The following is a 14,880-nucleotide window of genomic DNA, read 5'->3' on the forward strand; positions in this document are numbered from 1 at the left end:
CTTCATGATTTTATTATTATCTTCATGTTCTATATAAATTTGAAGGAAAATGGGCTTCTCAATATTTGATTTACTTAAAATTACCACTAGCTCATAATTAGGTGAATCATGAAATCATTTACTTTAATTTACAAATTGTTCCAATGAAGTAAACTCTGTATGACAGTTTTTTAAACCATTAATATACTAGTTTCAGATTTTCCTGGAGAACTTTTAGCAGATAAGTGGTTTATTTTTAACCTCCCTTCTTTGGGTGCTTTTTTTTTTTTGCTGAATTCTCTAGTTTTCAGTGTTCTTAAATTCATAGTTTAGCTTACTTAGTGTTTTTTTCCCTAGAAAATGTGACAGAACAATGTATACCGTCACGTGCACTAACAAGACAGCAAGTCCGTGCTCTGCAAGATGGTGCAGAACTTTATGAAGCTGTGAAGAATGCGCCAGACCCAAGTTACCTTGAGGTGAGAGAGTAAGTGGGCCTGCAGGAAGTAAGTAAGTGAAGCCTTAGTCTTCATCCTTCAAGGTGGGAAGCTGTTGTCACTCATCTGGTCAGTATAGGAGGCAGTATGTTGAAATGCTGTGTTTCTCAAAGAGGATGTGTGCATTCTAGGATCCTCAGTGATGTACCAAACCAGGTGGTACATTTCTACTTCTGTACCAAACAGAGGTTGAGAGGGTTAAATAATTTTATATATTAAATATGGTTTAAAGTATGGTCAAAACTTGTTTATTTTTAAGGTAAAATAAGTATCTTCAAAGCACTGTCTCAGTTTCCTCAGCTCTTCAGATCCTGCCTAGAGTTTATTTCATGATCCTCTACCTAAGGATAATTAGTTGGAAAAGTTTCAGAAACACTAAAGTGTGTTACAGACAGCACAGGCTTTAGAACCATGGCTCTACCATTTATTAGCTAAGCAAATAGGACATAAAATAGCTGTCAAATGGGCACAAAAGATGTTTTAGAATCAAACTGGATAATGTATATAAAGTGTATTGTTGCAAAGTTTTATATAAATGTTATTATTAAAACATCATTTCATATATTAAGGTAATCTACTTCCCAAATTTTTAGACACCTGGGTATCTAATTAATGCAACTTCTAAGATTATTTTGCTGAATAGGGAGAAGAGGGGAAATTTTAGGAAGATAGTTTATTGATGAATATTATTTATTTGATGACAGTAAAAGTTGTATACGGCTTTAACTTTCTTAAGTGGGCCCTCACAGTAAACACTGCTCTGCTCAGAGAGTGAGCAGTGCTGTTCTGAATAGAATTCCCCTGTATTCCCAAATGTTACAACACAGACTGTCTATGGATAGTGAGTCTGATTTTCAAGCCTGTGAGTACAGTTGCTACAAGTCTGAATGGCTTTGTTATGCTTTCCTGAGAAATTATTTGTCTCTGTCTCTTTATGTTTGTTGATGCTTATGAAAACATAGTCTTAATTTCATCCAAAAAATTTAACAAAATATTATTTTGGTTTCCTTTTATAGAATTTACTTACAAGGAGAAAGTAGGGGGCAGGATGAGAGCTGGGAGACTTAAGTTCTAGACCCTGGCCCTGTGTAGCTGGACAGACCTCAGACCTCCTCCACTACCATCTGCTTGGGAAAGCCTGAGGGTGGCTTATCTCTAAGGGTCTAAGTTTATGTGGTTCTAAGAGATTCACTGAAAGACAGGTATCATTATCATTCTTAGAGAAAGAAATTGCCATCAATTTCTAAAATATCTGTTAAAAGGACTTGTTTTCAGTGATAATGTTTAGTTGTTGTAGGGCATCTGAAATCACATAATTTTTAAAAAATTAATGTTTAACCAAAAAACTGCCTGTTCAGGAACATCTTTGTAAGGCACAGAGTTCCCCTTCCCAATACAGACTCAGGTATTAACATGGGTGAGTCAGCAGCAGTCTAGTAGGTTATGTGTCAGAATTCTCATTTATTTTATTTTTGGTTCCTTTATTTTTTGTTAACACTGGGTGAGATTCCTAGGAGGTTCAAACACCAGTTTGCTAAATGACTGGGAAAGAAATGTAGAGATACCTGTTTTAAATATTATCTACTGTTCCAGAGAGTTAATGAAATTATACTACAGGGGCTAAGAATGGAGGGCTTTTGAGCCAACCCCTGCCTATATGGCTCTGCAAATTATTTATTCTGTCTGTACCTCAGCTTCACCACCTACCTCATGGAAACAATAATAGTACCTACCTCATAGGATTATTTTAAGAATTAAATAAATTAATACATTACCCATACATAGACCTGTTTCTGAAATATAATAAGCATTCAGATGTTAGCCATTTAGAATGTCACTGTTGATGATTATGATTATTAGAGTATATTTATAAGTAGGGGTTGTTTGGCCCTCGGTAAATTTGTCACAAGGATTACTAAACTGTTTAAGGCACTTGAAAATACTTGTTATGTGATAAACTGAGTACATAAATCTCCATTTTTATATTGTCACATCCTTAACGTGAACTCAGTTCTGTTGTATTTTATCCCCATTGAAAGAGATTCGTCTCCAGTAGATGAGGTGGTTTGTTTCTGTTTTGTTTGCTTTATACTCCAAAATCATCTGCCTCACTATACCAATTGGCCACAGGGTTATTTTAGTGAAGAGCAGTTAAGAGCCTTGAATAATCACAGACAGATGTTGAATGATAAGAAGCAAGCCCAGATCCAGGTGGAACTCAGGAAGGCTATGGAGTCTGCTGAGCAAGGGGAACAGATTTTGCCAAGGGACGTTACACCTGTATGGAAGCTGCGTATCATGAGCTATAAGAGAAAGGAAAAAGATTCAGGTCAGTATGGAGAGTTTTTGTTTTTAATCAATTTTAAGTTTAAAAAATTATTAGCTTATTATTTCAAATGGTAGATCAAGAGTTAAGTGAGTATATATCAGGGGAGACAAAATGGGCTCCCAGTGCCCACAAAATGACAATATATCCCTTGGATCTTTGTTGTCCTCAGTATTTATTTTTAAACAAGACTCTTAATGATTATCATTTCTTCCATTATAATTTGTCTTTTTCCTCTTTCTCTCAATAGTTATATTGAATATCTGGCGTCCATCATCAGAACTATACTCCCTCTTAACAGAGGGAAAGAGATACAGAATCTATCATCTTATAGCATCAAAATCTAAGAGTAAATATGAAAGAGCTAACATACAGTTGACAGCAACAAAAAAGACTCAGTATCAACAACTACCGGTATAAACTTCTCATCATAATTTTTAAATTTTGATAAATGCGTATTAGTTTGTAGAATCCATGTATACTGATTTTTTTTTTCCTTGTAGGCTTCAGATGAAATTCTATTACAAATCTATCAGCCAAGGGAGCCCCTTCACTTCAGCAAATTATTGGATTCAGACTTCCAGCCACCTTGTTCTGAGGTGGACCTAATAGGATTTGTAGTTTCTGTTGTGAAAAAAATAGGTAATACACAGTGTATTTAATGGTAGCTTTTTTATGGATGCCTTGGAAAAGCATTATATTTTAAAATTTGTCTTCCTTATGATTAACTGAAGCTACTAATTGACAAGTTTTGTAACTAGTGATTTGAAAGTACATTTAACTAAGGCAGTTCTGTAGTATCACGAGGAAACAACTTATATGCCATTCTGTGCTACTTAAAGAAATTGCTAGAAAATGTTTTGCACCACAGTAATGATTACAAAATAAGCTCCTTCTGCAGTTAACTGAGCTATCAAGCCTTCACCTCCTACCTCAGTTTTTATTACTCTTTAACATCTTAGCCAAATTAATCTCTACTTTATTCCATCAATATAACTTTGTTCATTCCTCCTTCCATACCCTGTTCTGTTGATTTTATCTGCAAACCATGTGCCCAGCTTATGTCTCAACTTTAGCACAAAAGCCTTCCATTTATTGGTAATTTTGTGCCAGGCCCTTCAGCATTTGGTCTCACCACCCCTACCCCCCAAAACTCTGGGCCCCCTTCCCCTTCAGCTGTGCTAACACCTTCCTTGCTATTCTTACATCCACTTTCATCACAGGGCCTTTACCCTCACTGCTCCCTCTCCTAGAAACCCTGCCCCCAGGCAACCATATTCCCTTGGCTCCTTCAGGCCTCTGGTGAAACTCAGCCTCCTTAGAGGCCTTTCCTTGAGCCCCTTTGTAAAAGCTGTATTTCCCCTGCTTCCAACTGAGCACTTTTTCTCCCCTTTTTTGCCTTATTTTTCTCCATAGCACCCACCAGCACCTAACTATGTTTTCTTGATCTCCCTCTTCTAGAGTGTTAGCTCTCTGAGGGCAGAGACTTTGTTACTGCTGTATCATCAACTCTTAAAACAGTGCCGAGTTCACGGTAGGGTCTCACATCCATGGATTCCTTGTTGATCAACTGCTCTGTCACAGCTTCTCGCTTCCTCAGCTCTTTGGCTAAGGTTTATCGTCAGTCTTTTTTTCAAGAAGGCTTCAACTGTGCCATATTCCAGGAGTTCCTCATATGTTTGAAATGTGAAACTATTGCCCTAATTCTGGGACTGTGTCTTGGCAGGCATAATAATGTAGGATCTTGCTTTCTTTTCTTCCCTCAGAACTTTGTAGAAATTCCTCTTTTGACATTGTACAGTCTAAAATTTCCCCCCATTTAGTAGGTGATTTTCTTTTTATGTTTAGATGTCTGAAGAATATGTTTTGAGGTCCAAAAGTTCAAGCTGTATCTTATAAGCATTCTATACAGTTCTCCTGAAACACAGATGACCTTTTAATCTGCAAATTCAGGGAATTCCCTGGTGGTCCAGTGATTAGGACTCGGTGCTTTCACTGTTAAGGGGGCCCAGGTTCAATCCCTGGTTGGAGAACTAAGATTCCACAAACTACATGGTGCAGCTAAATAATAATCTGTAGATTCAGTGCTTTCTTTGTATCAGATAAATTCTGTAATATCTTTGAATGAATCTTTTTTATTTCACTTAGTAGGATTTCTGCTTCAAAGCCAGCAGTTAGTCTTATGTTGGATTTTTTTTAACCTCTTCTCTGATTGCTTCTGTCTTTTCCATCTTCATTCACCATGATTCTATGTCAGTAATTTTTTCTGCAATATGTTTTATTCCTTGTGGTTTGTAATGCATGCATCAGTCCCATTATGGATAGTTTATTGGTGTCTCAGGTTCTTTCTTTGATCCTGCAGTCTTCTTGTGTCTTACAGGACTATTTTTCATCCAATATCCATATCCAAGCTTTTATTTTATTGATTATGTTCCTATTAAGTACAATAGCATGAGTCAGTTTTGAAGACTTCAGAAATTTTCTTTTAGTTTTATTTTTGGGTTGTGCTCTTTGTCTTTCGCTATGTTCTTTTCTCTTTTTTTGCTTAATGTGTTTTTGTTTACTTGTGTTTTAGTGCTTTGTGGGTTTTTCTTTAACCACAGTATGTTACTATACTACATGGTTTTTGTAGCATTTTTATTTCATCTTGTCATATTTGGGTTATTCCAAACATCATTATTATTGTTATAGAGGGTGGGTAATGTTTATTCAGTTTGTTCAATCAATATTTATTGAATGCCTGTCATGTGCCAGGCACTGTTCTAAATGCCTAGGTGCATAGCAGTGAAAAACAGGCAAATATCCCTGCCCTCATGGAGCCAACATTATGGCTAGGGAGGGAGATCACAAACAAAATAAGTAGCACATACAGTTTTCTTAGTGTGGCTAAGGAAGAAAATGAAGGAGGGAGTGACAGGTAGGATGGGGGAAGGGGAGAGGACTGCAGCTTTAGACAGCAACATGAGGAAAGATCTCACTGCAAAGGTGGCATCTGGATGAGACATGAAGGACTAGAGGGAGAGAGGCCTGTGGACATCTTGGTGGGGGGATGGGAGGACATTCCAGGAAGAAGGAGCGGCAGTGACAAAGGTCGTGTTAGAGAATGACCCTGGTGCCTAAAAGCATTAGCAGCAGCCAGCAAGTGAGCAGTAACAGCTAGGAAGAGGCAGTGGAGGACTGAATTATGGCATCGGCCTTGCATGAATTCTCTCTCTGAAGGTTTCAAGTAGAGGAGTGACACCCTCTTTTCTTCCAAGGAGCAGGCATCTTTTAATTTCTTGGCTGCAGTCACCATCTGCAGTGATTTTGGAGCCCAAGAAAATAAAGTCTCTCTGTTTCCATTGTTTGCTCATCTATTTGCCATGAGGTGATGAGACCAGATGCCGATCTTAGTTTCTTGAATGTTGAGTTTTAAGTCATCTTTTTCACTTTCCTCTTTCACTTTCAGCAAGAAGCTCTTTAGTTCTTTGCTTTCTGCCATAAGAACGGTGTCATCTGCATCTGAGGTGATTGATGTTTCTCCCGGCAATCTTGATTCCAGCTTGTGCTTCATCCAGCCCAGCATTTCACATGTACTCTGCATAGAAGTTAAATAAGCAGGGTGACAATATACAGCCTTGACGTACTCATTTCCCAACTTGGAACCAGTTTGTTGTTCCATGTCCAGTTCTAACTGTTGCTTCTTGACCTGCATAGAGATTTCTCAGGAGGCAGGTCAGGTGGTCTGGTATTCCCATCTCTTTAAGAATTTTCCACCATTTGTTGTGATCCATACAGTCAAAAGGCTTTGGTGTAGTCAATAAAGCAGAAGCAGATGTTTTTCTGGAATTCTCTTGCTTTTTCTATGATCCGTCTGATGTCAATTTGATCTCTGGTTCCTCTGCCTTTTCTAAATACAGCTTGAACATCTGGAAGTTCATGGTTCATGGTTCATGTACTGTCGAAGCCTCATTTGGAGAATTTTGAGCACTACTTTGCTAGCGTGAGATGAATGCAATTGTGCGATAGTTTGAACATTCTTTGGCATTGCCTTTCTTTGGGATTGGAATGAAAACTGTCCTTTTCCAGTCCAGTGGCCACTGCTGAGTTTTCCAAATTTGCTGGCATACTGAGTGCATAGCTTGGAAGAAAAGCTATGACCAACGTAGACAGCATATTAAAAAGCAGAGACATTACTTTGCCAACAAAGGTCCATCTAGTCAAAGCTATGGTTTTTCCAGTAGTCATGTGTGGATGTGAAAGTTGGATTATAAAGAAAGCTGAGCACTGAAGAATTGATGCTTTTGAACTGTGGTGTTGGAGAAGACTCTTGAGAGTCCTTGGACTGCAAGGAGATCAAACCAGTCCATCCTAAAGGAAATCAGTCCTGAATATTCACTGGAAGGACTGATGCTCAAACTGAAACTCCAATTCTATGGCCACCTGATGCGAAGAACTGCTGCAAAGTCACTTCAGTCACTTCAGTGTCCGACTCTGCGACCCCATAGATGGTAGCCCACCAGGCTCCCCCGTCCCTGGGGTTCTCCAGGCAAGAACACTGGAGTGGGTTGCCATTTCCTTCTCCAATGCATGAAAGTGAAAAGTGAAAGTGAAGTCACTCAGTCGTGTCCGACCCTCAGCGACGCCATGGACTGCAGCCTTCCAGGCGCCTCCATCCATGGGATTTTCTAGGCAAGAGTACTGGAGTGGGATGCCATTGCCTTCTCTGGATGCAAAGAACTGACTCTTTGGAAAAGACCCTGATGCTGGGAAAGACTGAAGGCAGGAAAAGTAGGGGACGACAGAGGATGAAATGGTTGCATGGCATCACTGACTTGATGGACATAAGTTTGAGTGAGCTCCAGGTGTTGGTGACGGACAGGGAAACCTGGTGTGCTGCAGTCCATGGGGTTGCAAAGAGTCGGACACGACTGAGCGACTGAACTGAACTGTGATACCATCTGACTAGGTTTTCTCAGGATCACTCAGGCTGCTCTATTGAGAGTAGACTGCAGCGGGGCGTGAGTCTCCAAACAGGGAAATCAGCTGGAGGCTGTTGTAGAAATTTAGGCAATTGATAATAGTTTGGAGCAAACAAAGCAATGGGAGTGGCCAGGAATAGTCAGATTGTGGTTGTATTTTGAAGGTAGGGGGATAGTGTGGATGAAGAGAAGAATCAAGGAGTGAGGGCCGAGGTTTTGTCTGAGCAGCTGGAGGAATGGAGTTGCTATATAGAGGAGAGTACGCAAGAAAAACAGGTGGGCAGGGAAGGCCAGGAGCTTTATCAATTAAAGATTTCTACTTGACAGCTGGATACTGTTGTAAGGGAATCGTCTAGGCTGAAGATACAAGTTGGGAAGTCATCAACATACAGGTGATGCTTAAATTCAGGACACAGGATGATGAGGTCACTGGGTGTGGGAGTAGGTAGAGAAAAGAGCCAGGGCCTGACCAGGCCTGTCAGAGGCATTTGATGCCACAGAAAGAGGTAAGGCTGACAAGGGAGAGGTGGGACACGGTGTCCAGAGAGGCAGTGTGCAGAGGCCAGGGACTGCACGTGTGGGATGAACTGGGAGCCTCGGTTTCTCTTGGAGACAGACGTAAGACTAGATTGTGGTGACGAGGTGAGCTGTGTGAGAGAGCCCCGCCAACACCTCATGCAGCTGACTCTTTTTCTGTGGTATTGAAGACCAGTTTTACCCCTCTTAGTTCCTGTATGAAGCTGGGGTATTTTAGTTGCTATCCACTGTTTATTCCCATTATTCCTGGTAGATACTGTGTTGCAGATCATTTTCCCTAGTTCAGCAAGTAGCCCCATGTATTCATTCATCTGCTGAACCACAAACTTAAGCAGCATATTATCTCACAGTTCTGAAGGCTGGAAGTCCAAACTCAAGGTACTGGCAGGGTGGGTTCCTTCCGAGAAAGTCTGTCCTGTGCCTCACTCCCAGCCTCTGACGGTTTGCTAGGAGGCTGTGGCCTTCCTTGGCCTGCAGATGCCTCACCCAGTCTCTGCCTTCTTCACCTGGCAGTCTCCTTGTGTGCATGTCTGTGTCCAAATTCTCCCTTTTCATAAGGACTTTCAATTAGGATGTACTGAAATGAAACTTCAACTTGATTTTGTTAGCAAACACTGTTTGCTAGTAAGGTGACATTCACAGGTTAGGATGTCAACATCTTTATGGGGACACAACTCAATCCATGACTATTACCCTGTTTTCCACCAGAGCCATTTTCATTATTTCTGATTATTTCTATTTGTTTTTCTTCAGATTTAAGAATACAGAATTCTTAAAATGTGTGTTCTTTCACCAGTGTGGAGAAGGAGACTAGAAGCTGAGCCCTGTTGTGCTTCGTTCTATCCCACAATCTGTTTCTTTCCTTCATCACCAGTTCTTAAACTTTATATTAGGATATGCCTTATTTATATGTTATTGGTAGACATTTCTTTTTTTTTTTTTTTTTTTTTAGTTTGATGTCAAGTGTTAGTGGGAGAAATTTCTATCAGAAAGTTTCAAAGTGCCACCCTAAACCTGAAGTACCAGTTCTCCAATACCCAACTCTAATCATGAGGTTTCTTAGCTTAAAATCTTCGGTGGCTCCCTGTCCCTTAGAAAATGAAATGCAAACTCCTTCTGATGCCTGAAAAAGCCTTCAGCCTCCTGCCTTAAGCCACCGCCCCACAAACCTCAGCTACTTAGTTTCACATTCTTGGCACACTAAAATATTTAACATTCCTACCTTGAAAAAGTCATTCACTTTGCTTAGAATGCCCTCTTCCTTCCCATCTTGATGAATTTTCCCTATTCATTATTCAGCTTACATGTTTCCTGCTTCCCTAGGGCCTCTAACAGAATGTGTTGTCATACTGCGTTGAAATTTTAGCACCATAAGCAACAGGTCCTGAGCTGTTGAAAATCCTGAGCTTTCCCTAAATTTAGTTATTTTGGTTTGTTTTTACCATTAGCATACACAAAGTAAATGGCCATACTTAAGAGTTTCCTTATAACATTTATCCAGTACATAGATAAGTGAAGTTTTTCATTTTCTGGCTTTTGTTTTTTCCATTTTAGGTATTGCTCCTTTGGTCTATTTGTCAGATGAATGCCATAATTTATTGGCAATAAAGTTTTGGATAGATCTTAATGAGGACATTATTAAACCTCACATGTTAATTGCTGCAAGCAACCTCCAGTGGCGACCAGAGTGTAAATTGGGAATTCCTACTTTATTTGCTGGAGATTTTTCCATGTTTTCTGCCAGTCCTAAGGAGGGCCATTTTCAAGAGGCATTCCACAAAATGAAAAATACTGTTGAGGTAAAATTAGCCTTGAGCATTACCATACATGTTGGCATTTTCCGGCAGCTTTTATGAAACTTGGATAGTTGACATATAATGTGAGATTTCATCATATATTAATTGTTCATGAACCTGAGGAGATGGTGAGTGACAGCCATCAGGGAGGAAAGAATGATTTGACAGGAACCGAATTAGGAAAAATTGTGAGAAGGATGTTGTAGACCATGTAGGCAAACTGGAAATTGGTAACAAGAATTATATGTTACCCGTAGTTTACAGCACATGGCAGTGTAATCACTTAATATGTTGATTCCAAATTTACATTCTAGGGACTTCCCTGGCAGTTCAGTGGTTAAGACCCCATGCTTCCATTGCAGGTGGCACAGGTTCAATCCCTGGTCAGGAACTAAGATCCTGCATGCCACGTGGAATGGCCATAAAAGAAAAAAAACACTTCTATATTAACATTTTAAACTCCATATCTACCTTTTATCATTTATACCTGTCTTTGATTTAAAATAATACCAAATAGGAGAACAAAACTTACTGAGTACTTACTGTACATCTGGCCTTGTAAGCCTGTCTCATTTAATGCTCCCACCAACCCTGGGTAGGGACGATCCCCTGGAGGAGGAAATGGCAACCCACTCCAGTATCCTTGCCTGGAAAATTCCATGGACGGAGGAGCCTGGCAGGCTAGAGTCCACGGGGTCGCAAAGAGTCGGACACGACTAAGCAACTTCACTTCACTTCACTTCACCAACCCTATAACGTAGGGAACTAGTTTCCCATTTCATTGATGAGAAACAGAAGTCACACATCCACATTGGTAGAACCAGGATTCATGCTTAAGCCATCTGAATGCAGAGTCCAGACTATTATTAACTACCATGCAGTGCTGCCTCCCAATAAAATTTGGCGTTTTATAAATGCTAACTTGTAATAATGAAAATCTATAAAAGATAAGCCTCTTAGTTCTGTAGTTTAATATTTGAAATGTGTTATTCAGAATTCATATAAATAAAAGTCTATTTTAAAAGCCTTAGCTATATAAAATTTGTATAATATTCTACCTGGACTCAATGTACATCATGAATAATAACACCCTAATTTATTTATGGCTTCTAAACTGGGGGCTGTAAATGTAAACTGGGGGTTACATTCACTATTTGGTTCCCTTGTGGAGTACTTACTGTTTATATCCTAGATTTTCTCTGACAACTTTCAAGGGCAGTTCACTTACATATCATTTAAAATTTTAACAAAATAGTGATAAATTGGGTTAAACCATAACCAAACTGCTGCTATTTGACTCTGTGGCTTCTGAAACAACAGTTTCGTATGGTATAACCTGTATGTTATTTCAGTTAATTCTTAGAACAGACATGATGTTCTCATTTTGAAAGTGAAAATTGCTCAGTTGTGTCCGACTCTTTGCGACCCTGTGGACTATACGGTTCATGGAATCTCTGGGCCAGAATAGTGGAGTGGGTAGCCTTTCCCTTCTCCAAGGGATCTTCCCAACCCAGGGATCAAACCCAGGTCTCCCCCATTGCAGGCAGATTGTTTACCAGCTGAGCCACCAGGGAAGCCCAAGAACACTGGAGTGGGTAGCCTATCCCTTCTCCAGGAGATCTTCCTAACCCAGGATATCTCTTTCCCTCACACACACACACCCTCTTTCCTTCTCTCCCTCTAATAATTAAGGTCATCTAAATCACTGATGTAGCTTTTGCATTTTTACACTGGTGAATTATTTGACAACTGCTATCATTTCAGGTTTTAAAGGTAACATTTTCTGAAAACATATGAATGTGTAGGTTTGCATTTTACAAACCAGCTTTTCCAATTTATTTTCTTAGAATATTGATATGTTTTTCGAGGATGCAAAAAACAAGCTGATTCGTTTACTTAATGCAAGTAATCCCAAGTGGTCCACCCCGACTAAAGACTGTACTTCAGCACCACCCACTGCTCAAACAGTCCTTGGTTCAGGAAATAAGTTTCCGGTAAGTTAATCTAAATTTAACAGATTTTATAAATACTCTATAGAGAGGCAACAATATATTCCGATGTATACCTAGTAAACATAATAAACTATAATTAAACTTAATTAGAAAGTGTCATTAATTATTAGTGCCTCCTATAGGTATAGGCTATCTGGAAAGTTTATCTTGTTTACTGAAGCCAGAATGTAACACTGTTTGGGGGCAAATTTTGTAAATGGGTGCTTTCATTTTTAGCATTCCCAGTACACATGACTGAGATGTTTTTGCCCATGTCTTTTTGCTCAGAGGACTATCCTGTATAACTAGGGTTGTTTCTAAGCTCAGTTTAAATCACAATAAAAGCAAATCGAGCTAAAGTCTGTAATTTTGCTAAAGACTAGTTCTTAAGTAGCTAAACTTGCTAAGTTATATATATTAACTCATTTAACCTTCAAAACAACCCTGAGATAAAAATTATATACAGTTTACGGACAAGGAAAGTATGACATACAGGGGTTAAGCATTTGCCTCCAGTCAATCTAGAAAAGTAGGAACATAGGCTGTGTTCTTAAAATGATTTTAAAATGCTTATTTTTGTTTAACCTGTTAATAACAAAAAGATTAAAGTATAAATTATGTCTCCTACCTCCTTTTTGCTTTTACTACAATTATTCTTCATCTTTATTTTCATGTCATTTTTATATCCTCTTATGCAACAGTCTTTCCTTCTGGAATAGGAATAATATTAATGTCTCTTGAAATCATAGCCACTAGGGGAGTGAAAGTGTGTGGTATTTGTATGTTTAAATATTTTTTAATAAAGCTAATTTGATTTTTTTTTCATATATTAGGACATAATTATATAGGCTACGTTTTTTTTTTTCATTAGCTGTCTTCTCCCAGCAGTGAGATGAATTACCAAAGTCCATTGTCACTTTGTAAGCTAAAAGAGAAGTCTGTCTGCACACCTGTATCAGCCCAAGTGACTTCAAAGTCTTGTTGCAAAGGAGAAAAAGAGACTGATGACCAAAAAAGCTGCAAAAAGAGAAGAGCCTTGGATTTCTTGAGTAGACTGCCTGTACCTCCACCTGTTAGTCCCATTTGTACATTTGTTTCTCCAGCTGCACAGAAAGCATTTCAGCCACCACGGAGTTGTGGCACCAAATATGAAACACTTATGAAGAAAAAAGAATTGCCTTCTCCTCAGATGACTCCACTTGAAAAACTTAACATTTCTCTTTTGGAAAGTGATTCGATAGCTGATGAAGAACTTGCACTGATAAATACCCAAGCCCTTTTATCTGGTTCAGCAGGAGGAAATCAACTTACATCTACCAGTAAGTCCAACAGGACTGTTCCCACTAGTCCTAAGGATTATGTTGGACTGAAAAGGCCTTACACTGCATCTGTGATCAAAGAACAAGAGAATTCCCCAGCCAGGACTGAAGAACAGGAGACCAATATGCAGGACACAAGTGCAATAAAAAATATATCCAAGAGACTGCAAAGGCGACTGAAACCAAAATGACAATAAATCAGTTATTGACTCAACCTTTCCAGTTTGTAAAACATAGACAGTTTCAAACTGTACATTGCAATTTGCATAATGAGGAAAGGAAGGAAATAGTTAAAAGTTTATTTGGTGTTTGTATATCACAGAAATGCTCTTTCCCTTTTTCTTTATTGGTATATTCTTATTTCAATTATATATCTTAAAACTGTGTAACTGTATATTAACTAATCAAGAAAATCTCCTTTAAACCTTTATGACTGGGTTTGATCACTGTAAGTATTACAAATGAAGTAAACACGACTGTTTCTTTTAGATTGTGTTCTTATAACTACGGGAAACTAAAGTTATTTTGACTCACATAATTCTTTTTGGTTTAGTTCCATTTTAGGTTTGTTTTTAAGAGGTAACCCACTATGAACCAGTTTCCCATAATGCACATGTTGGTTCTAATACAGTTTTTTCCTGATCAAAGAAGTCAAGATGAGTAAGATATTACAGTGGTGTTTTCTTTCGACCAGTTCTTCATCCTTAAGTCAGCATGACTACAAGAAAAACGGAACCCTCCGTGCACTTCCTTTCTTGATGCCATTTTGATCTGTAAAGTTAAATTATTTATTAAAAGTTGAAATACTTTAAATCAGAAACAGACTTCATTGTGTTAATTTGTTTTTATTTCTTAACAAAATGATCTGAACTGCAACTTAAGAGAAAATCTTTCTTTCAAATTGGCACTGATTCTCCTTGCTTTCAGTCCTATCACAGGATTCAGCAAGCAGTCCCTTTTAAACCTAGTTTTCTCTAACCACCAAAGCAGATGAGAACCATTCAATTTAAGACGGTATTCTCATTTTACTTTAATAGAGGAAAAAGAGAAAGCAGTTCAAACTAGGAGCTAATAGCATAAAGTGTTTTAGTATGTCTTAAATTTATATACAATATCATGTTTTTAAATCTCATTATAAACACACCTTAAAGCCAAGAATAAATCCTTTTAAAAAGCAATTTCCTTCCTTCCATAACTGTGACCCATGTTTTTTCTTGCTTCTGAAAATTAACATAATAGTCTGTTCTGCTATTCTTTCTAACTTAAGTGTTCTGCCAGTCTTGTTAATGTGATTTAACTTTTTTTCATAAAACAATTTGGTCTTCATATCCTAATCATTTTCCCAATGATCCACACACTAGAACAGGGAATAAAACTTGAGTCTCAGCTGAACAGAAAAAATTATAAAAATTCAGCCTTTTTGTTTCTTGAAAAAACTTAAGCTATAACTGTCTTCATTTTTCATTAGCATTTA

General features: G+C 38.4%; 1 protein-coding gene across 2 annotated transcripts in view; it reads left to right on the plus strand.

Moving 5' to 3' along the window:
• The window catches only part of BRCA2 (BRCA2, DNA repair associated), a 53,813-nt gene extending 39,585 nt beyond the window's left edge, over positions 1-14,228 (plus strand). The window contains exons 21-27 of one of the 2 annotated variants that reach the window (XM_018056628.1): positions 337-458; positions 2,607-2,805; positions 3,053-3,216; positions 3,306-3,444; positions 9,855-10,099; positions 11,944-12,090; positions 12,959-14,228. In XM_018056628.1, coding sequence (XP_017912117.1) covers positions 337-458; positions 2,607-2,805; positions 3,053-3,216; positions 3,306-3,444; positions 9,855-10,099; positions 11,944-12,090; positions 12,959-13,597 — 1,655 coding nt within the window. In that variant the 3' untranslated portion in view covers positions 13,598-14,228. Of the gene's footprint in view, positions 1-336; positions 459-2,606; positions 2,806-3,052; positions 3,217-3,305; positions 3,445-9,854; positions 10,100-11,943; positions 12,091-12,958 lie in introns of those variants that run through there. The other variant, XM_018056629.1, reaches the window with a different exon arrangement.

The sequence above is a fragment of the Capra hircus genome, chromosome 12, assembly GCF_001704415.2.
Source record: "Capra hircus breed San Clemente chromosome 12, ASM170441v1, whole genome shotgun sequence".
In the NCBI taxonomy this organism is placed as follows: domain Eukaryota; kingdom Metazoa; phylum Chordata; class Mammalia; order Artiodactyla; family Bovidae; genus Capra; species Capra hircus.